Source organism: Chroicocephalus ridibundus, chromosome 9 (assembly GCF_963924245.1).
Source record: "Chroicocephalus ridibundus chromosome 9, bChrRid1.1, whole genome shotgun sequence".
NCBI classification, from domain to species: Eukaryota; Metazoa; Chordata; class Aves; order Charadriiformes; family Laridae; genus Chroicocephalus; species Chroicocephalus ridibundus.
The window spans coordinates 11,693,363-11,716,799 of NC_086292.1; the positions used below are offsets into that span (position 1 = coordinate 11,693,363).

A 23,437-nucleotide genomic window follows, 5' to 3' on the forward strand; every position below is an offset into this window, starting at 1 on the left:
TTCCCCAGCCCTCCGCAACTCGCTGAACCCCCTATTGCCACTCAAGGTCTCCGGCCTTCCCCCTCACCGTGGGCTGTACTTACATAGCACTCCCATCACCAGACACCCCTAAACCCTCACTGATATCTCCACCCACGTGGCTGAGTCCCTGCAGAGACCCCACAGCTTTGTTTTGGAAAGTTTTCTTGGGGGAGAAAACCCTCCCATAGGCATGAACATGGTGAGAGACTGTTGCTGTGGCCCTTCTCAGGAAGTCAGGACATTGCAGAGCACAGCTGAGTTGTCCCAGCTACAGCACGTGCTTTCACTAAGTTTAGCAGTGTCCTTCGGACTGCTGCAGTTTGTTGCCGGTGTATCTCCGCACTTGCCACACCAGCGACAGGGTCAGCGTGAGCATCCCGCATCGCTTCTCCTCTCCCACCACTGCTCGGGCATTGCAGGCGAGGGATGAACCCTCCTGCCAGGGCAGGTTCGCAGTTCCTCAAAGCTGAATTTTAAACAATTGTTTCAGCTCACCGTTAAGTGTCTGGGCTGACAGCTAGTCTCCCGTTTTCTTTGGAGACTACGCTACACTCAGAGACCCCAGGGTGACGTTTCCTGTGCCCAGTTTAGCCCCATCTCGGAGTGCCAGCCCTGCGCCCCTTCAACCAGCCAAAGCCTCATCTCGCTCACACTCCAGTTAATCCCAAGGACGAGAGTGACATTGATAGAAGTATTTCATTTTAGACTGCCTTAACGAGTTAATTAAAAGCACATGAGTATTTAGCTTAGTTACTCTCCTTTTTAGTAATTCTTCCTCACCTCTAATGAGCTGGGTAACTCTTACCTGATTCCCGTCCCAATTTGTCTGTGTCTTTCTTGCACTGTGGGACAAGGGTTTGTAATCTCCTCCAATTCATTCAGAAATAAACTCTAATTAATAAGGACAAAGCTAATCAGAAGACACCGATCATGTCTATAAGCACTATGATTTCTTAATATTCAGTACTTTCAAATACAGCCACCAAGATGACACGGCTTTGTCCCAAATCCCAGATTACTGAAGACACAAACTGACCACACAGCCCAGCGATGCTCAACTTTTGGTTCGAGTTACCTTTCTCTGGATTATATTTAAAACAAAACAAAAAAAAACTCAAAACAAACCACCAAACCAAAACCCTGCAATATTTAAAAGACAAGTAAGCCTCTGTATTTAATTGATGCAAAAAGGTTAGTTTTTTTATCATTATAATTGGCAAATGTTCTATTAGCTATAGCTTTGCTCTTGTTAGCGTTGAATCCATGCAAAAAATCTATTTGTAAACACTCCTGGGAATAAAATTAATTTGCTTTGTGGACAGTACCTGTAGGCCAAGATCACTTCCTGCAATTAAAACTCTGTCAAGTTACAAGGCAGCAATTTTAAGCGGGCACGTGCTCCAGCCCTGCTCGGTCCCGTCATCCACTTTGCGTGTCCGCAGCACCACGCTCAGGCACGGCAACGGCTCAGATCCCCACCCCGCCTCGTCGTGCCAGGCACAGACAAGGGCACATTAAGTATTTTTTTAAACACAGAAACAAAATTCTCAAAGGAGAAAAAAAAAAAAAATTGCTATGCTGCGGTTATTTAAAAGGTCTTTACGTTGTCCATGTAACGTTTTCCCCATTGTGAAATATTTTGTGAACCATTAGTTGTTTTAACCTCCAGTTAAAACTACTAGTTCACGATGAAATTTTATTAGGCTCAGCACTGTTAAACACATTATCAGTTTAGCACAGGATGTACTTTATATATTTTACTATTTTTTAATAGTTGTTATTGGTAGATTCTAACCAAACGCCAATCAAGCCCCGCAGAAAGCACCGCCCCGAGGCAAACCGCGCTGCCTGCCTCAGCTTGCTCTGCTGAGCACCCACGGGCGCCCGTCTGTCGCCAAAGAGCCCCTCCACAAAGAAACGACCTCCAGGAACTCGAGCTCCTCATATACGAGTTTTTTGGACGAGGGGGAGAGCAGGACAGCAAAAAGCAATACAGGCGTGGTACTTCGTACAGAGCAAAACAGCGTTGTTTAAACAGCACACAGCAATTAACTTAGCATTTAAAATAGGATTTTTTAGCATCACCCTTATTTCCTTGTGCGCTCTTATCTTAAAAGTTCACATAAACAGAATATTGAGCATTTAAATCTATTAAGCGTGTTTCTCAGAGCAATCATTAAAAAGTACTTTGCTCTGACAGAGTTGTCTTTTTTTATGCTTCCCTGTGAGCAAAGCCCGTTCCCCCAGGCCTGCTCAACAAGGACCCGTCTCCCCACGTAAACTTCAGTAGATTTGTATCAACGTCACTAATAAGCACCAATGAACCTCTTCTTGGGAGGGCACGGCCAGCAGGACTCACTTATGGGAATCGTTGCCGCCACAACCGTCCTGCTTGGCAGAGGTCAGTGGAATTCGGGCAGAGAGACCGGGTGCATGGAGCGCTGACGGCAGGAACACAGAGCTCAGCAGTCCCACAGGCAGAATGAATTTGCTGCTTGTCAACCTGAAAGTGTGACCTTAAAAAACATGATCATCCTTTTCTGTCAGAGAGCATAAAAAAAAAATCAGAACAGATTCCTTTATGTAATAATTCCAGTATTAGAGGGACTGGAATACATTACAGTCCTAGGAAATTTAAGCCTACAAGAAATCTCAGTCTCTGTTACCAAGATCACCATTTTACAGCACTTAAATCTTGGATGCCACACCTCCTCCAAGAAACCAGTCCTTAATTTGCATGACTTCATCTTTTAAAATAATTATTCAAACTGACGGGACTATGATTAGCTTTGTATTTGCCATGCCTTTTAAAAATAGAGGAGAACTTCACTCCAGCCTTTAGGCAGGAGCTGTGACAGGTTCAGCTCATGATGTTCTGAAGACCAAGGCTGTAAGGTTTTACAGTTCTGCTAATATTTCAGTCTTCACATTGTGAAACGCCTCCCACGCACCAGATCTTCTCCTCCGCACCCCAACAGTGTTATTGCATTGATTTTGAAAAGAAAGCAGATCCTTACGAAAGGGATGAGGAGCAGAATTTGGATTTAAAAGAGACAGGAGGTACAGTAAACACAAAGGCTGGAGAGGAACCCTTGGTGCAGTCTGATATTACAGTTCAGCTGATTTGATGCGTAAATGGCACCAAAAGTGGAAGTTTTCTCTCCCCCACCAGGTCACCACATCTCCTTCTATCGTACCTGCTGGCTGCAGAGCCAAAGGAGGATGTAACTGGGGCTAGAGAAAGCTTGAGTGAGAACTGGCTGTAGAGAAAGAGCACAAGAGATGCCCCATCTCCAAAACTTAACAAGAATTTAGCTGTAACAACAGCTCCTGCTTTTTGGTGAATTCATCGGGTATTTGAACTGCTGTATCCAGGCCAAGAGAGCTCAGCTTCCAATCATACCTTTTTGAACCCTAAATAGTGAACAAAGTCTCTAAACAAGACGTTGGCATCTCCCTTTCTCCAGTGAACACAAGCGTGTTTTCTTTCACAACCCATGTTTTCTAGTTTAAACAACCTAGTGATCACTTTTACTGAATCCACACCTGAGGGAGGGGGGAGAACAGGTCAGGGGTGGAAATTAGTCATGAATGTGACCTACAGAGTTCCAGACCTGAGGATTTCCAGAGCAGAGGTTCACCCAGGTGAACATCTGAGACACTGGCATCACCAAAGTGACCATAGCATGGTCACCTACCCATGCTATGTCAGAAGCCAGGCAGAGTCCCTATTTTGTCAGGCATTAAACTGGTTAAACTAAACCAAGACATTTTCAAGACACACTAAGTCAGTCTAATTTGACTGAATTAGGAAGTGGGGGAAAAAAAAAAAGTGCCAGAGATTTTTAGTGAGCTTTGGGTGAGAGACAAACATCTCAAGATAAAGATGTAAACTTGACTGAATGCAGGAAGGCAAACCTTGGGTTTCTCGAAAGCACTGGAGACACGTAACACATCTTTACAGCAGGCACCGCACTGCGTAACTAACCCTTCCCGGCTGATCGGCGAGCAGGGACACAAACCAAGACAAAGACACCCTCCCACAACCCCAACGTGTACCAAATTTTCATAACAATACATAAAGCAATAAAGTGACCACACAGAGAACGATTTACGACCCATTGAGAAAACTATTGTTTATTTAGAAAAAAGGTTACACTGGTAGAATTCAGCAGATAAAAAAATTCTTTTTTTTTTTTTTTTTAAAAATGTCATTGTGAAACTTTTCAGACTAAAGTTCAGCAATACAAAGCTCCTGTAGCTGTAATTGAAACTTAATTTATTTCAGTTTTGAAGAGAGCATTTCCAATCAATCTAAAAACATGACAAACAAAAGGTGTGGCAAGGGACAACTGAGCACAGGTTTAGGTCAGGATGGAAGGGACAGGGTTCATTCTTTGTTTCTTTAAACAAGTCAACGTTGTACACAATATACAAATAATCCCTAAGCATTGCATGAAAACAGTGCTCCCACTTGACTTTTTTTTTTTTAGTCACTGATATTAAAAACAGGCCAAGTAATAAATAAAAACTGAGTTTAAATGAGGTAAATCCAAAAAGGTTCAATAACTGTTTATTTGTGGTTTTCAAACATCTAAAAGAATGCATTTCAAATCGAAAGAATTACTAAACTCAGGCAGTATTTTCGACAACCTAAAGTGGAACTCTGTACACATGAAACCTCATTTGCACTATGGCAACTGTTTGTTTGCAGCACATTGTGCTAAAATATGGAATAGGTAACACTTTCAGCCAGGTACTGAAAATAAATGTGTAAGAAACTAAGCAACAAGTTAAAATACAGTAATGTACAACTCAACAATTAAATCCTCAGCACGGGGAAATAAAGCAGAGAACTGAATAATTTAAGGAGATGCAGATGGGTCCTCTTCATTCACAAATTTCTGTGCAATCTATACTCTGGAAAATACATTTCTGGTCACAGCTGGATATCTTCCCATTTCAATCTCACCTGCAACGAAGGCACACACAATTGGAATTAGATGTTGTTCAAATGAATACTGATCTCACAACTTAGCATTTTATTCCATTCACAATTCAAAGAACGAGGGGGAATAAAACTATTTTCATCAGTCATTCATTCCCTAACTGTAGTTTAATCCACAGCATGAGGTATATTAATGCGCGCACTGCATTGTAAGCAGTGAAACACTAATTTGAAGATACAAATAAGAAACAAGTAGTCACTTGTGAAGGTAAAAACAACCCCTTCAAAGTGTTACCATCTCTAAATTAGGCAAGAAATAAATGCCATTAGACATTGTACATTAGGAAGAATGTTACAAGAGATGTAACAAACAGGAGCACAGGATTAGATTCCACAACTGTGTTGCTATAAACAGCATTTTTACATAGTTCACTATGCAAACGACGGGGTGTTGTCAGTATCCTAGGCCAGATGCTCCAGTTTAGCCTATTACATAGCTGGATGTGAACTTAACTGTGCAACTGACATTTACCTAAGCACTTGTTGCTTAAATCATGATGTAGTCATAAAAACACAGTTGTGCTTTTTTAATTGATGACAATCCTCACTTTATATTGAATTGCTGCTCAAGATAAAACTTCAGATTTTATTATTAAAGAAGCTGTGAGTCCTCAGCAGCAAACTTCATCTGCCAAGATTGCCTTTTTTTTTTCCCCTCAAAAGTAGTATTTAAAGAAACAAGGAAAAAAAACTAGGATCCATCCACAGTAATCAGACAATACTGGCTATGAAGGACAAAGAGTCAAAAAAATTCCATTAAATTCTTTCCAAAGAGTGCTCATTCATTTTCAGTTTGGACGCTATTCACAGAAGCATCCTCTATTATTTCAAGGCAATAAACCAAAGAGAAATAGTACTAAGACGCAATAACCTGAACTCCTATCCTTTTTTCTACCAACACCCTCCAAAGAGCACACAGTGTCAGCACCAGCTTTGCTACCCAAAACCCACTCCACATGTTTGCCCTCAGCTTCAGTGGCTGAACGAGCAACGTCACCAAATGAAACTCTTGAGACCCTTTTTCCAATAGTCCCCCTCTTTGCTCTTTGAGGCCACAAGCCATGTATGGAGACTTATTTCAGAAGACCTTTCTGGATGATCAGAAGACTTCAGATCTCAGACCTTGGGGTTTGTTTTGTTGGATCCTCATCAAAACACTCCTCTGTAAGTGTTATATAAGCCATCCTATAATCCTTAGGCCTCTTGGAAAAGAATTCACAAACGCAAAGCATTTACATCTTTCAGATTTGGTTTCTGTTGATTCAGTGGCAAACAGAAGATCCTGGGACTATATCATGCTTTCTCTGACACCTAAAGCAAGTACAGCCACTATAAGGAGCAATGTTAATTTGAGAGTCCACAACCAATAAATCTCTCCAGTAAGTTTTGCCATATACCACCTTAAGTATTCTCAAATGTGTTACCCACATAACTGAATTTCAAAAATGTGGTTGGAAGGAACCTCTGAAGACTGTCAGTCCAACCCCCCTGCTCAAAAAGCAGTTACCTACAGCAGGTTGCTCAGGGCTGTGACCCGCCAAGTTAGACTTTGAATAGCTCTGTCACCTCTGGGCAAACTGTTAAAGAGTTTTTGACCACCCTCACAGCAAAAAGATTTCCTCAACACACTCTCCCGTGCCTTTAAATGGAATTCACAACAAATCATGTTGGTGAAAGGTAGCATCACTTTCTGGACCAGACAAGACAATCCTGAAAACAAGACAAATTTTCAGCCTCATCAATCCTTCTTCAAAATCTGAAACAAAGGACTTGTGCATTTAAAAATGCTGTCCTCCCCTTCTCTAACACTATCAGTTTGTCTGATAAAAAGGAAAACTGCCTGCCTTACATGTTGTTCAGTAGACAGAGTAGTACTACTATGAAAGCAAGTAATCTCAAACCTCAAACGGAATAAAAACTTGTTTCTACTTCATTTCTGCTTGTGTTCACTTTGAATGCTCACAGAAGCTACAAAGTTTTCACAAAAACAATTAATGAATTCTAAACAGAAAACAAACATAAGAATCATAAAGCATTTGGACGATTTGTTAACAGAGACGCCATATTCTTTAATATTTGTTGAATACTTTCAGTTATTTTCATGTTTACCCAACTTATACACGCTTTTTAAAATGTAAAATTGTCCATTGCTTTGCGTGGAAACATTGGTAGTGGTGTGTGACTCAAGTTGGGTAGGTCAGGTGAAGTTACTTTAAGTTCACTGGGGCAACTTTCCTTCCTGAATAACTGAAAATGAGACTCTTAAAATGGCTAGATGCAAAGCGGAGGAAAAAACCCACCTTCATACCCCTAAAACTAAATTTAAGCCTTCACATATTTGCACAGGTCTGAAAAAATAAAAACTTCAGAACACTGTCGGCTTCAAAGAAAAATATATTTTTCTAAAAGCTGCAGTCTGAGTAAGGGTTATTCAAAATACTCCGAAGTTTCTTTCTGCAAATAGTAAATGTCTCCATATGAAAGTCTTCCTTTTGCTTCTTCCACCTCAAATCTGATCAGATAAAAAGATTAAGCAGAGATAATGAACTGACTTACTACACTACATAGCAATTTGGTTTAAAAGCTAGTGCTTTTGTTAAATGTAAAACAAGAGGAGGATACAAAATTTGAGTCTCCAAGATATTAGGCAAGATATTCTTAATTAACTGGTAGATTATCAAGACTCATGACTCCCAGGATCACATGGATTCACTTTTGGGTTTTGTATGGCAACCCTTCTTGGAAAAAGTGACAAACATAACTACACCAACCCCCACCCTTTCTTGGTTTTTTGGCCAAGAAAAATTTGAGTATCTATCCAATCTCTATGCTGATGATAGGAAAAGTGTTTTGTTTTTTTTTTCCCCCTGGGATGGAATTAAAAAAAAACAAACCCAAAACCAAACAAAATAAAACAACCAGCCCAACAAAATCCCCACAAAACAACCAAAAAACTGAACACCCCACCCTGGGTAATTTCAGCCCTTTCACACTCAGGCTGTTTTGTTTGCATATCCTTTACCAGCCAAAAGGAGCCACAGGGGATACCAAGTCAGAGTCAATCATAAAAAATTTTACCTTGACTGGCACAATCTTCATTATCTGTGCTTGTCTGAAGATTTATGAGTAGATTCAACGTTAAGGAAAAAAATATATTTTATTACATAAAACAAAAGGAAGCTTATTTTCTGGTTTGTTTTTTTTTTTCCAAAATGTTAATGTGTAAAAGGATATTGCTTCTTTTCTTCTTTCCCTCCAGTACTGTCTCGTTTTTCTTTCTTTTCTGTTTTTTCTTTATCATGTCTTGATTCCTTTAAAAATATACATATGGAACTATTTTTTCGCAGTGTACATTGTACAGTCTGATTAATAGCATTATACATATTTACAATTATAACTGGCCACAGCTAAAAAAATAATTGGTCAGAATGACAGTAATCAGCTCCTATGATTTCTGAGATTATTGTAACTTTGTCTTACAGTTCTATGATAACCACTATCACTAAAAAGTTACAACAATTGTTTGGCGTTTTACAAATATGACTAAAACATACTTGCCTGTTTTCACAAAAAAAAAAAGCTGTGCTAACACATGCACTCAAAAATCTGAATACAAGCAGACTAGTTTGTATGTAAATTAACCCTGCTTTCACATATTTGCTCAGTAAACCAGTCTGCAAATATTCTAGATTATTCAAAACCTAAAGTATAAGTTATGAATTTTCCTGGCTATTGCTAAAATGAACTACTCCTCCAATTTATCCTGCCAAGAGTGACTGCTGAAATATTTAAAGCCTCAAGATACCAGAATTTCCAGAAACATTTTCCTACACATTCACAGTGTATCTTTTTAATTTAGGCCATAAAAGCAGCAATAAAATTTAGGGGAATAGAATCAGCTTGTTCTGCCAACACCACCATCAAAAAAAAAAACCCAACAAAATGAGAATAGCTTATTTTACCTTTTTGCTACCAGAGGAGCTCTTCTCCATCTTTTCTGCTTTAATTGAATCACCTTTCTCTTTTCCTGAAGACTTTGATTTGTTCTTCTCCTTCTCCTTTTCATTTAAGCGAGGGGAATCAGAAGGACTTTCACTCTTACTATGTTTTGAAGAACCAGCTAAAAACACAACAGAAAGTTGTAACTCACAACAAGTAAAAGCCTAATATACACACACAAAGTGAAATACGTACTTGTCCCATTTTCCTCTTTGCGTCGTTTAGTTGAATCCTGCGGTACCTCTCGGTCACTGTTTGAATGATCCTGGCACCAAATACAATTATGCAGATGTTAGCAGATTAAAACATACTCCTAAAGTAGCACCTCTTATAATGTTCTTTTGGAGAACTAATTTTTGAATACTTAAAATATAACTGAGTTATTACATCTTATGTAAAGTTTCTTGAGATCGGTTTTGAAGGGAAAATGTTTTGAATACATTATTGTGAACCGACTTTTGAAAAAGTAACAGAACAAAAGAAAAACACTTCTGCTTGTATGGGCTGTACAACCAATTATTACTGCAAGGACTTCGAACAGAAAGCTTTCCAAGAACATACCAACTTTCTAAACTAGTTCAGAAAAACATCACCAACCCTTTTTCGATCTTTCCTGTCCTTTTCATCTTTCTTCTCTCTCTCTCTGGATCTTTCCCTTGACTTGTCCAAATCTTTCTTGTCCACTTCTCTCTCCTTACTCTTGGACAGTGTTGGAGTAGTGTGGTTAATGTAGTGCTGTTAAATTAAGGCAATATCACCAAATATTAATATGTATTCCTAGATGTGTGAATAAAAAGTCTTACTCTAACATAACAGATCTAGCTCAAAGAGCAAAATTAAACATTAATACTTTATGGCAAAAAAAGCGATTGAAGATACTTTCAAAACTTGTTATCTATAATTTAACCTATAGCTTTGTTTTCTCAACACTGGAAATTCAAGAACACTTTCTCTTAACTGAAACACACTAAATACATACAACATTGTTCACCAGTATTGTTTGATACATCAAAGCAAATCAGACAGCAGTACTATTGAAACAGGACATGCAGATTCCTGGACTGACTTAACGCTTGCCGTCTTGCCTGGAATGAATGACTGGAATCAGCTCTTAAACAGGTTCTAATTAATATTTAAAAAATAATCATAATCAATAAAGTATTTAAGCCCATACTTTGTCTGTGTTTTTTCATCTGAAGTAACACAAAACTCCACCTTAAGCCTGAACTTCCAATGATAAATGCAGCCGAACATAGAAAAGAACTGGGTTTGCTCTGTAATGTGTTCCAGATTGTTATTCCACTCTCTCTTCTAAGCCATTTTGATAAGCTCTGTAAAACATACTAGTTTCACAAAGCTGAATATTTTTAATATAAACTGGGGTCACAGGGGAAGATAGAAAATAAGTCACAGTAACGTCAAGTACAACACCTGACAAAGTTTAAATGCTACTGTGTGTATATATAAGGTAGCACATGTATTATATAAATACCAATGCATTACAGTAACTAGTTCTGTTTTTTTAAATACAATTATATAGCTAGAAATTTATAAGAAATTTTTTTCATAAAATAGCAAGGGCAGCACATTTTGAATTAAAAACAGCTTGCTTTGGTATTTTATACACTTAAATTACAGCAACACACAGATTTAAGTTAGTATACTTTAATCTTTCCCCAGTTCCATAAGCTATCCATTTTATTTGGGGGAAAAAAAAATAGTATCTTCTAATTAAAGTGTTCTCTGTATTTCTTTTTAGAGAGACGTCTTACTTAAAAGGACACCAAAGAAAGAGGTATGTGTAAGATAGTTTAGAACAATCTAGAAATCACTTGAACCAAAATTACTTGAAATAATATTTGTTTTGTTCTTTTAATGAAATTAAACTTGTCCTTACCCAGTTCTGGTAAATGTTTAATTCACCAAAACTTGATGTTATGGTCCTGTGTTAAAAGTCACACTGACGACGTTAGGTCTCTTTTCCTTTTATTACTTAACTGGAATTTTATTATCCTCCTACGCCAGAGACTGAACCTTCAGTTCTCCTTCCACTAGAAAATTTTCATTCTGCTGTTTTCCCTCATTCTTCTTTTCTTGTTCTATTTCCTATAATGCCATTCCACAATTAAATTTATCCTTGCTCCGTTTTTTGCTCTCAACTTTTAACAGTGACTTGCAAATACGGGTTTTTGTCCGTAGCCCCATTCATCTGTCTATGTGAGAAAGCAAACGTGTGGGTAGCTCTGCTTTCTCCTACTATATTTCTGAAGTTACACGGTTGTTCATGACAGATTCCACTGCTCTTCTACCATCCCAATGCAGAGTTTTAGAAAACTGCATCCCTCTCACACCCACTTTAGAAGAAAAGGCTGGATTTAGCTCATCAGGCTTTATCAACTTGCTTCTTGAAATGCTGCTAACTGAAACCACATCAAATTTTGGGCACTGTTGTATGTTGTGTAACTTGGGCAAAGGCCAAAGCAAGAAGGAACACAAACCTAACTCAAGTCCGGCACCATTTATTTTATGACCTGCAACGTAAACCAACATTTCAATGGTCTGGCCCCAGAAATTAGGCAAAGTCAGGAATAAAGAAAGCCTGTAAGTATGTAACAGCACTACACTTCTAACTTTCGGTGGAAGCTGAACTCACAAATCTTTTGGGCTTCTGAGTATCTTGTCCTTTCCCCAAACAAGTACATGGCAGTAAAGAAGAGTATTTAACTTGTCTTACACCATGTATAGGGAGCATTGTCAAGAGTGCCTTAATACTGTCAGAATGGCACCGAAAAATGAAAATTAGTTCATTAAGTGAGAAAGAATAGAAAACAGCATTTAGAAGAGGAAGGAAAGGGTTGGACACCCCCCATCCCCTGAGCACTTAAACAGTAAATCCATGGAAGAGTCACACAACTGCAATCCACTCCAGCTAAGTCTATACAAACACATTAGTTAATTCTAAAATTTAACTGTTCAAATTGACTAGAAAAATAAAGCTGTTTTAATTAAGCTAATTACAGATAGCTCCACTGTCTACTTGATTACCACATCAATGTGTTAAAAAGTAAAATAGTTTTACAGAAAAATTTAGCTTAACTAATGAAAACTTGAGGGTAGTTTCAATTAACCAGCTGAACCTTGACTGATACAGTAAGAGAGGGAAAACTGTGATTATTAGACTACTATAGACCACGCTTCAGACAGATGGGAGCTCAAGACAAATCTTCTGGTTTTCTATTTTCAAAAACCTTAAATATACAAGATATCACAACAATGATTTATAAAGCCTTTTTTGAAAGTATATGGATTTAATCTGTAGGCACTATAATTTCATCACCTGTAAGAATCAAAGGATGCTTCATATATACACTCTCCCTGTAAGCAGATATGGTTGGTACTGACAAGATTCATTTAAAAAACACAAATCAGCAAGTGTCCATTATAAAGTCAGAGCTATTTTGAATTAAAACATATAAAAAGTGTCCTGAACACTTTGTTTATAGAAAGACAGATAAAACAGCAGTGTAAATATAGAATAAGTGATAATCCATTATGCATTTTCAAATTAAGTGAATATAATTAATTCTAGGTAAACCCACAAGTTATCCAGAAAGTCCAAATGGTCAGCATTTCCCAAGTGCTAATCATTTGTGCTTTTTAGTTACACACTGTGTAATCAAAAATCTTAATAGCAACTTCAGAAGATTTGATCCATTTCCTATTAGCCACATACCCTAATATACTAGCCAGTTCACAGTATTTGTGACTGTTACTATGCAAGTGGCTGAGTTTAAAAAAAGCAACAAAGTGGTTGCAGAATCTGTCTAAAATACAATATTTCAAAGTGCCTTTCAACTCATATGCCACTCCACTCAGCACCTGTCAGGCCACACATGGAATACCGTTTTGGTCCCTGCTACACAAAATAGATGTGGACACGCTGGAGAGGGTCCAGAGAAGGGCAACAAAGATGATCAAAGGCCTGGGAAGCCTGCCATAGGAGGAAAGGCTGAGAGAACTGGGTCTGTTCAGCCTTGAGAACAGAAGGCTTAGGGGCAACCTTACCACCATTTAAAGGGTGGCTACAAAGAAGATGGAGACTTCGTTTTTACAAGGAGTCACATGGAAAAGACTAGGGGTAATGGGCACAAGTTACTCCTGGGGAGATTCCGACTGGACACAAGAGGAAAATTTTTCATAATGAGAACAATCAGCCATTGGAATAATCTCCCCAGGGAAGTGGCAGATTCCCCAACACTGGACACTTTTAAGATTCAGCTGGGCAGGGAGCTGGGCCACCTTGTTTAGACCATGCTTTTGCCAAGAAAGGATGGACCAGTTGATCCTTGAGGGCCCAACCTGATATTCTATGAACTCTTGAAAGTATTCTTTAGCGTACATTCTCATAAGATACTAAATCTGAAGTGCATTTACAGGAAGCAAACACACAAAAGTGATCATTTAGGAGGTTGTCTGTGATTCTTAGAAATATAGTACTATAGCACAAAAACATAAATACAATTAGTAGTAAGGGGAAAGAGTACTGTTATTTCCAGAGATACGCCTCAAACATTTTTTGTTTTCAATAACTACTGTTTTTTAATTGGTATCAAAATGAACTAACTATTCTAATAGCTATTTTACCTATTCTATTACTTCTTCAGTCAAATAAATGGCTTAATCATAGGGACATTTCTATAAATTTACAAGTTTCAGAGAGGACCAGAAAAGATACTGACCCATAAAATCCCTTAAAAATACTGACAGAATGGTAAATTCATTATGTTGCTTCCAAGTAACTATCCCTCTTCTCCTGTACAGAGGTTCTATATAGGAGACTGAAAAAAATCCCTGTTGCTACACTAGCATTTACAGGCATGGAATTTGAATCTTCTGATGGGGTTTGCCACAAGACCAAAAGTTCTTTCTGCAACAAAACATGAAAGTAAACTTTGGTGGTGTCTAAAAGATTCAAACCTTTGCTGAAGAGTCCTTGAGTTCGTTGAGGCTGTCCTGTAGAAAATGAACGGAGATGACACGTAAGCTGGAATAGTTTTCAGAAACCAGAGGAACTTTGGGAAGCATGGCTGTACCCTTGAAACAAAAAACCGCTACTCCTTCTGAAATAAATCTTAAGTTAATACTGTACACTGAATAAAGCTAGGAACTGAAATATTTTTTAAAAAGAAAGAAGGAGAAAAAAAAAGAGACAGTCATATCTATTCTCTAGACCCAATTATTAAGTAAATTACAAAATATGCTTATATCTAATTCTTCATAAAACAGTGGAAAAAAACACTCTCCTGCCAAGACAAATTATGAAGACAAAAAAGTCTTAACTCTAAATACAGCTGAACCACAGGTGAAACAGGTTTAAGATGTTTTTAAACGTGTATCTTCTCCACTTTCAGTTAAATGTGGTAGAAGTCACACTAGAATGACTTTACATTGCCATTTACAAAAAAAGGCAAGAAAAACTTTGTCATTTTGAGTAATTATCACTGTCACCTGCTTCCTCAAAACTAGTAACAGCTATTTGAGTTTTCCAAAATTAGCCTAAATCTTTCAAGTAAATCTTACATAGAAAAAGATGTACTCTTTGAAAAAAAAAAAAAAGAAAAAAGAAAAGCTTGTTCTAAAGTTGGTAAGACGGTGAAGTTTAAAGGCCCACATAATCCATCACAGTGCTCTTCATGAAGTATTGGTAACTTACAGTTTTAAATGTTCAACGTACTGCAAACTCAAAGATTCCATGAACATAGATGGTTTAGAAATAAAATAAATATGGAGCAAGGAATGGCTACCCTGAGTCTTCAAGTAGGCTACGCCCATGGTTTTGTGCTGCGCTTGAATGCTTGGGGTTTCTCTTTGCTGGGTAGTAGGCTTGGTTGCCACATCTGGTTTTATCGTAACGCAGGGCTCAACATGGTGGGAACCCATTGGAAATAAACAAACCTCGAAGGGAAGGTACAACAGAAGCTGCATGCGCACTGAATATACACAACTACAGGAGAACTGATCACCCAGGAGACTTTAAAATGGAACTCCTTTCAAGACTCCTCCTTAGAAGGCACATATCGGTATGATGCTCATCAAGAAGCCTGATGAATTCAGAGGTATCGTACATCCCGTATCATCCAGGAATCTTCAGTGCTATAGATTCTTCAATAGAAGTGCAGAAAAATATGCTCCACTCTGCTGCAAAGACTCATTTGCTTGTAGCTACCATTGCACTCCAAAAAAACTGACTGCTTAAAACAATGAGGCACTTCTGTGTAAAAATTCTCTTGCAATTTCCAAACACTATTTACAAAATTTGTGCTAGGTCCTTGAAGCATTATTTTGGTTAATTAAAAATATTTTTTACAGAAAAAAAAGACAGTCCGCCAATAAAGAAAAGGAATGCATTTTCTAATGCAACTTAAAACCTCCAGTGGTTCCAGGGAATACTTGGCACAAAACTTGAAGGAAGTCGAACATTGGCATCCCAAACTTGTGAGCCTAACATGGGTGCTGCCTTCCTCAGGCTATACTAACCTTTACTGTTGAGGAATGTGATGGAGAAGAGTGTGTATCAACTTTGCGGCGTTTTTGTTCTGAGGAAAGAAAAGAACAATAGCATTATTAAAACACATTTAAAAGAGAATAATCTAATAATATGGCTTTCTGAATTACCTAAATAATTCAAGATAGAATTCAAGTTTTACCACTAAGTAAACTTTGCTTTTCTTAATCTATCTAGAGTTACCAGCATGCCTTGACCCTCTTTATGAAAGTTTGCAGGAAACGTGTAATGTGAACAAACTGCTGCAAAATTATGCTAATTTAAAAATTCCATTTTTTTGTAAGCCTGTATCTGAATTTCAGAGTTGCTATGAAGACCCTGAAAAGGTGAACCCAATGAAAAGCATTACAACCCCCCTTTACTTGGTTTACCTTAAGCAGTGCAAGTAAAAACAACAGCAGCCTCAGATTATAAGAACTTAAAATATCAACATTAAGGATGTGTTAACTCTTAATATAAGGAGGAACTAATTAAGCTTACTGTGTCCTTCTTAAGGACAAAGGCCTACATCTCCTACATCCCCTGTCTTCTTTCAATTGAAAGGTTATGATGAAACTCTGAGTACACTCTTGACATTTTTGTGTTAAAATTTTTGCACAACTTGCAAGGCCACAGTTACACAAATACATTTTAATAGAAGACCATTTAGACTTGTACTAAAAAATGTTAGGTTTTTTTGAAAACAAACACTCACTGAAGACACAAAGTTCACACATGCACCGTTCACCTTCTGAAGATATCCTGACTAGGTACTTTAGGCGCTAACTGTATGTAAAAGCCAATGCCAAAATGCCAGGTATTGCGTAGCAATTCTTGCTCACCATCTCTAGCATTTTTGACAATGAGTGATTTTCCAGTGACAAATTCTATTTTTCTAGACAAGAACAGAAATTAAATACGCAAACTTACCCCTCTCAGATTCTGATGTTTCTGATCGGGGAACAGGTGACTTCAAGGACCCAGCTACTGGCATCTTTTCTCCTCCTTTAGCATTTTCCTTGGATTTAATTTCCTTCGCTACATCTCTTTCTCTGGACGGCTCCTTTTCTCTCTCCTTTTCTGCGGTTGACTTTGACTCAACGATGGTAACAACTGTCTTGGATTTTTCTTCTTTTGAAGCTTTTTCTTCTTTCTTGACTTTTTCCTTCTCTTTGTCAGATTTTGGCGTTTTCTCCTTGATCTCTCTTGCTTTATCATCTTTGTTTGCCCGTTCTTCCTTTGGTTTATCTTTCCCATCCTTCCCAAGTGCCTTCATCTCTGGAGTGGCAGCTGGAGTCTTGTCTTTTTTTTCTTTATCTTTCTCCTTCCCGCTTTTTTCTTTATCATCTTTCTCTTTAATAATTTTGCTGCATCAAAAATAAAAAGGCCAATTAGCATGCATATAAAACCAGCTCTAGTTTTAGCACAAAAGTTTTTCTTCTGATGGTTTGACAGAACCTCCTGAAGCAGCCACTGTCAGATTTCAGATTTGCTGTCTCCTTACCAGAACAGCAACAAGCAAATGTTCTGATTTGTTTTATCTTTATTTAGCTAAAATGGAATGCATTTAACAACAGCTTCAGATCAGTATGGCTTTTTTTGGAAGAAATAGTGTCATTTATTAAACTATGAGGAAATTGAAACAATTTATATAGAACCTGAAAGTGAAAAAAATGGCAGGTCAGTTTCAAGTACAATTCTATGGTTTGGAAGGAATAAAATAGATAGTGTCAAAGAACAGTCTTTCTCACCTATTAGAAGCACTGTTTCCATTGCTTGTTGTCACCTTTGGTGTAGCGTTGACAGTTTTATTAATAACTTTCACCACACCCTGAGACTTCTCCTTTAGTTTATCTATTCAAAAAAGAAAACAGCTTTGTTTCAACAAAGTTAATATACATCCTACTGGTTAAAATAAAATAAGTACCTAGGCATATTCATGTAAGATCATGTGTAACTAACAGTTAAATTAGGTAATTAAAAACAGAACACCCTCTCCCAAAACCAACTAAAAATAAAGAACACACACTGGCTCTATTTAGCATATTTAGATATTTTCCTTTTCAGTTTAGTGAGCCAAGTTTTCAGAGAGTAGCTTGTATTGTCAGAAGACTTACACTAAAAAATAAATAAATAAATATCATAGGTTTGTTTACCAGTCTCCTCAGTAGTGCCTTCTTCCAGTCTAACTGTATTTATTGTGAGAGATGTAGGCATCCCAGCACCACCTGGCCCATTTTGTACTGTTGCAGCTACAGCATTCCTGGCAGGTGGGTCTTTGTGGTGGAATTCATTTTCAGGTATCATGAACGGCTTCCTACTTTTCAACTGCCCAGAATAGCTGTAAGTCGCACAGATTGTTAAATATGCACAAACATAAAGCAAAACATGGGTTGAATTTTAAATGAGGATCTATTCTAACAGTTCATCTGTTATTTATTTCACAGTTTTTCCCAACTGATATGCAGTGTCTTCCCCCTTTATTGATGAGCTCAAAAGAAAAGAAAAGAAAAAGAAAACAAACAAACCACTAGATACAGAAGCCCTACCTTCACACCCTCTTCACCACCACCACACACATCCCCCTGCTTAACACACAGAAGAAACAGCCTACTGACAAAACTTAAAACTGTTAGGGCATCCCGAATTGCCCCTCAAGCATACGTAGATGACTTTGCATTCATTCACCACAGAAAGATGTGAAACATAACTAAGCACTTTAGTTTAGCCTTTTAGAATCATGTAAGATTCCAAAAACTACGCAGTCTGGCATCAAAAGCCTTCGGCTTTCTTCATTTTACTCTCCCTCCTAGCTACTTGCTGCTATACTATTTCTCTAAAATTAAGCTATGCTCTTGTGAGTGGAAACCTTTACTATTTAAAGTGTTTCACTAGAGTCTTGTAAACGAAATTAGTGATCATCCAGCACAAAATGAAAGTTTTCATTCACACTGCCAGCCCTGAGATGCAGGATAGTGAAATCTTCTCTGATAAGGTAAAAATCAAATGTTAGGACTGTAACAGTTCCGAGTCTTTAGAAGCCTTTCATGATCCACTTTTAACCACTTTCTTAAAGTAAGGTGTTGTTACCCCATAGCCAATGCATATAGATCAGGTCTCTTCTCTTTCTCTTCCTGACATATCTTATGCACTCTTCTTTCCAATGCTTGTCCCAGGTTCAGCACTTTTGGATACCACGGAAGGATTTTGGTCAGCACAATCAGGATATTTCTGATATGTGTATATTCACCTGTTTCAAGGCAGTGCACAGAAGCCTAGAACACAAAATAAATCTAATTAAGTTGGGTTTTTGTTATTAAAGCTTCCAAAAACTTAAGTTTTTCGGTATCTTTCTTTACCTTAGTTAATTTATAGTGCCATTTGTGTACCACATGTCTAAAATTCTCATAATCCAATTGATCAGCTTTATTTCCACCATCAAATCCAGTTGCCCGTAATATAGTTAGGAAGCCTGGATAGTTGCCACATTCCTACATGTACATAAAAGAAAAAAATTTTGGGAAGCATAAAAACAATAATTCTGCAAAAGTTAATGTGCTAACTGAAGCACTTTTTCACTGATTCTGCTAAAGACTAAGACACAATAACACTTTACAAGAGTTACACACATTTTTAAAAGCTTATTTATGTTGAAATCTTGGTTGTGGGTAAGAGAAAAAATTATTTGCAATTTAACTAGCTTTTGCAAGAAGTACTGTGAGTTTCCATATGCTTCCTAAATTATCTTCAAGACATGCTATGAGAAATATGAGAAAATATAAGATTTTTTTAGTCACTATATTTTTTGACGCTATACAAAATTACTTCTATTAAAACTACATGAGTTACAGAAACTCAATCCTAAGATTACACCATCAGAAAAATTTAATCACACGGTGTTTTTAAATCTATTGCACTAAACCCATTTTTATTGGGCTGAATTACACAAGTGGCCATTATATTTTCATGAGCAAACACGTTTTAGTAACTTCACATACCTTTTCATATATAACTCTGTCACTGTGCCATCTAGTCACAGTCTCCAGCATACAACATAAAAACCTGCCGTATCTACTAGCTTCATTTTCAGTGCAACTTGCAACTGTATATATAATATCAGAGAAAACCTGTGAAGAGCAGTAATAAAAAGTTACAATGACTTTACTGAATTACAAAGGGTAAAAGAAACAAAACGATTTTCAAATTATTCTTATCTAAACTACTGTTAAGCTGGTTTCTAAACATAAAGGAGATCTCTTATAAAATTTTTTCAGTTTGTTTTCAATACTTTATTACCCAACTACTGGTCCTTCACACTCAGTTTTCCATAGTTAAAGTGTTTGTGTCTTCATTGACATGTAACTGTTTTATTTTCAAATTAATAATTTATTTGAGCAGGTGGAAGTAAACACCTAACCCAGCTGATGCAAAAGGACTTTCTTCCTGGCCTGCACAGGTTCATCAGATAGGGCTCATGCAGTCGCCTACTTTGTTACCTAGAACATGGACTGAGTATTTGAGTAAGAATGCTCTTTTGGAGTCATGAAATCAAAGCAGATACCTACTTCAAATGCCTCATCTCAAAGCAAACCAGACAATCTTAATTGAATGTTCAGATGAAAACAATCTTCACCATAATTTTTTACAATACAACCCCATACACATCCTTTTAATCAAAGCTCATAGTCAAATCTCTTAGATATAATAATAATTTGACTTATAGCACTAAGGGCTAGAATGTTGGAGTTGAATGCATCCTGCAAGATTCTGCCATCTATGTTCTACACTTGTTTCCTCCACAGGAGAAAACTAATGGCTACATAAACAGTGGGAAAAGCAAATGCCTCCTCCAACTGCCCCATTTGACCCATAAAGTCAGGCTGCTACTGTTATCTACAGTACTCCCCAAGTCACCATGGGAGTCCCTTCCCATGTCCCAGCAGTGATACAAATTAGTCCACTCTCTGTAGTGCCATTGGCCAGGGTCAGAAGAGTCCTAAGGATGCTGCTTGCGGGGGGGAGGCGGGCAAGTATAAGAAAGTTGATACTACAAGCAGTAGGGCACACACAGCTAAAATGGGAGGGTTAGATGAGGCTGTAGAAATGCAAACCACTGGAAGACTGCAAAACCTGAATGCAACTCCTATGACTGCTAATGACTGCTAGTGACTTTGCTCCAAAACTCTAGCCCCATTAGGATAAACCAAAACCAAAATTTCTTCAAAATAATCCTCTGAAGCTCTAGGAAAACTTGGTTTGTAGAATCTGAAGTACAAAAGGCAACTTTTGATTGCCACAGATTCTAGAATTAAACATAGGTAATGATTCTGTTTACCTCTTTTGGAGGGAGGGGGGATACCAGTTTTGCATGCTCATAACAGTGAGTAAGTACATACACACACGCAGTTCTAGCTACTTACTCTGTCATAGCAGAGAAGCGTGGAGAAATTGGGTGTTTTCTGTTGATGCACCAGTTCTACAAAGTGAGCGCAGTAAACTGCATCGATTGCCGAAAAAATGCATCGAGGAAATATACATAATTGCAAAAATTTTGTGATAGTCTCATTTTTGGTAGACTCTTCAAAAACAAAGAAGTTCAGAGAAAAAAGGAAGAAAGTTAGTTAACGATTTAACACTCAACTACTCTCTTCCCAAGAAGTTCAGTATCGCACATGCATATTCTCGAGTTTGTACATTAGGCCACTTGTACTCCAGACATATCTTTGGCACTGCTCAGAGAAAGTCAAAATAAGATTAACTGCTTGAGGACAGGGGGAAGGGTAGGAGGGTGGTTGTAAGAAAATCTTTATGTCTTATTGGGAAAATTCTTCTATTACACAATGTGGGGAAAAACAGGCTCAGAATAATCTTTTGTACATTTCTCCAGCTGCTCAAATTCTGCACATTAGTGAAAGGAAGACCATCTGCTATTTCTCTAGAACACTTGTTTTCTCCTTTCAAGATGGGGCTGACTTTCAGCTTGATTTCCTTAGAAATGAAAGAACATACAATCCCTTAACAATCATTTTTCCAACCAATCATTTTTCCAAATTACAGGAATTTAAACAGAGGAATAGAATAGTGAACCACTATTCCCAATACACATACATTTTGTGAAAGCTCATTCTACCACTGAGCAAAAGACTCCACTGAATGCTCAACAGTTACCCGTTCCATTTGACCAGCCACTGGTTGTTCACTGGTTAGTCAACACAACAGCCAAACGCATACCCAAACTGGTCCCATAGCAGCTCTTGCCCAATAAACAAGGAGCATAAAAACAAGCTGAGAGGGATGTACAGCACAAAAGGAAGGCAGGAAGAAAATAAACATATGGATGAAAGCACAGAACTGAAGACTGCAAAGGGATGCCTTCAGAGGACATGATCCTCATGACGGCAACTGCTGTTTTTGCACTGGGATTCTTGCACAGACTGCAGGGCACGAGTCGTAAGACCCAGGATTTACTTGCTTCTGTTCTGTAATGCTCATGGAATAAAGCTTGTTCAAGAAAGGACTGTCAGCTGTCCATGAGCATTACAGATCAACAATTACAGCTATTCTGTGTACCTACCTCACAAACGCCTGTATTAAGAGTACATGTTTATTTATAGATCATATCCACACAAACAATTTTCTATGTGCTTTTGGGTGCTTCCTTAAGCAGACAAATTTTATCAGTCAGCTCTAGCCTAAGCTTCAGTCAGGCAATAATTTTTCAACTAGTAATTTCATGCATCTAATTAGCTGTCCATACCAGTACATTAAATATTTATAGGGAATAAACTTTCTTGATTTAACTGTCAATGTTTCTTCATTAAATCAGTTGGGTGTGTCTTACATGAGTCGGACAATAAAACGCTTTTCCACTGGATTATGCTAGGCTTCTTGGGACAGACGAACAACTACTTCCAGTTATAAACTGAAAGTTCTTCCAGAGAAAACTGACCAGAGAAAAACATTTGAGATTAACCATACTAGTAGAGTTCACAATCAATACGAAACATTACAGAGGCTCTGTCAGAGAAAAAAGTTTGTTCTGCCTCCTGCATATCTGGCATATAAAACATTTGCATGCTGCTTCATTTCATGGTGCTATTAGACTGGCGCAATATTTATCTCATCATTGGAACAGGTTTTATGTTACCACCCAAATACTGGCACATTGCTCCTAATCACAGGACTCAAAGTAAGTTAACTCAAACCACCCACTGAGGGTTTACATGCTTATTTCTTGCAATGTAGCAATTATCCCAACTTAGCAGCATTGTAACTGCAGTCAGTAAGTGCAAGCCATCTTGCAATTACAACTTTCCACTCAATTGGTCAATCTCTTCTTTATTTGCTAAATTAGTGCAATATTTAAAAGGCCCTGACATTGCAAGAAACAAACAAAACATCTCCCTGCAAACCAACTACTCAGCATTTGCAGCAAAGACACATTACATTCTAATTAGAAGTTTATATGTTAAGGTCTGTTAGAGATCAAATTTTAAAATCAATATTAAGAGTATTAGTGCATGCTGAACTTTTACTTCTGGGGACAGTGATGACTACAAAAACATCCAGAGCATTTCCCCTACACACACTTACTTGCCAGGAGCCAGTTATCCTTCTCTAGTTTCAGTCTCTGTAGAACCCTCTGCACATGCTCCAACTGTTTCTTCTCCTCTTCAAGGAGCTTGTCCTGAAGAGCTGTGCAACGTTCTTTTTCTTTTTTCTTTTTATTTGGAGGCTATAAAATGTCAATGTAAGTCACTTAATATTATACTAACACTTGCTATAGATAGAGCAACTAAATTCCTTACAATGCTAAAGAATACTTGAAAAGCTTTCTATTTCACTAAATAATGTTCTCCTCTAGT

The 23,437-nt window shown here is 37.8% G+C and overlaps 1 protein-coding gene across 2 annotated transcripts in view; it reads right to left on the reverse strand.

Annotated features, from left to right (window-relative positions):
* Window positions 1–4,142: 4,142 nt before the first annotated feature.
* THOC2 (THO complex subunit 2) overlaps window positions 4,143–23,437 on the reverse strand; it is a 53,526-nt gene continuing 34,231 nt past the window's right edge. For both annotated transcript variants that reach the window (XM_063345366.1, XM_063345364.1), the window contains 16 exons: window positions 23,166–23,307; window positions 20,993–21,150; window positions 19,571–19,699; window positions 18,932–19,063; window positions 18,663–18,847; window positions 17,729–17,913; window positions 17,324–17,426; window positions 16,503–16,939; window positions 15,566–15,624; window positions 14,006–14,041; window positions 9,626–9,763; window positions 9,224–9,293; window positions 8,992–9,149; window positions 8,264–8,340; window positions 8,108–8,155; window positions 4,143–4,993 (listed from right to left, as the gene is read on the reverse strand). In XM_063345366.1, coding sequence (XP_063201436.1) covers window positions 8,128–8,155; window positions 8,264–8,340; window positions 8,992–9,149; window positions 9,224–9,293; window positions 9,626–9,763; window positions 14,006–14,041; window positions 15,566–15,624; window positions 16,503–16,939; window positions 17,324–17,426; window positions 17,729–17,913; window positions 18,663–18,847; window positions 18,932–19,063; window positions 19,571–19,699; window positions 20,993–21,150; window positions 23,166–23,307 — 2,037 coding nt within the window. In that variant the 3' untranslated portion in view covers window positions 4,143–4,993; window positions 8,108–8,127. The remainder of the gene's footprint in view (window positions 4,994–8,107; window positions 8,156–8,263; window positions 8,341–8,991; window positions 9,150–9,223; window positions 9,294–9,625; window positions 9,764–14,005; window positions 14,042–15,565; window positions 15,625–16,502; window positions 16,940–17,323; window positions 17,427–17,728; window positions 17,914–18,662; window positions 18,848–18,931; window positions 19,064–19,570; window positions 19,700–20,992; window positions 21,151–23,165; window positions 23,308–23,437) is intronic.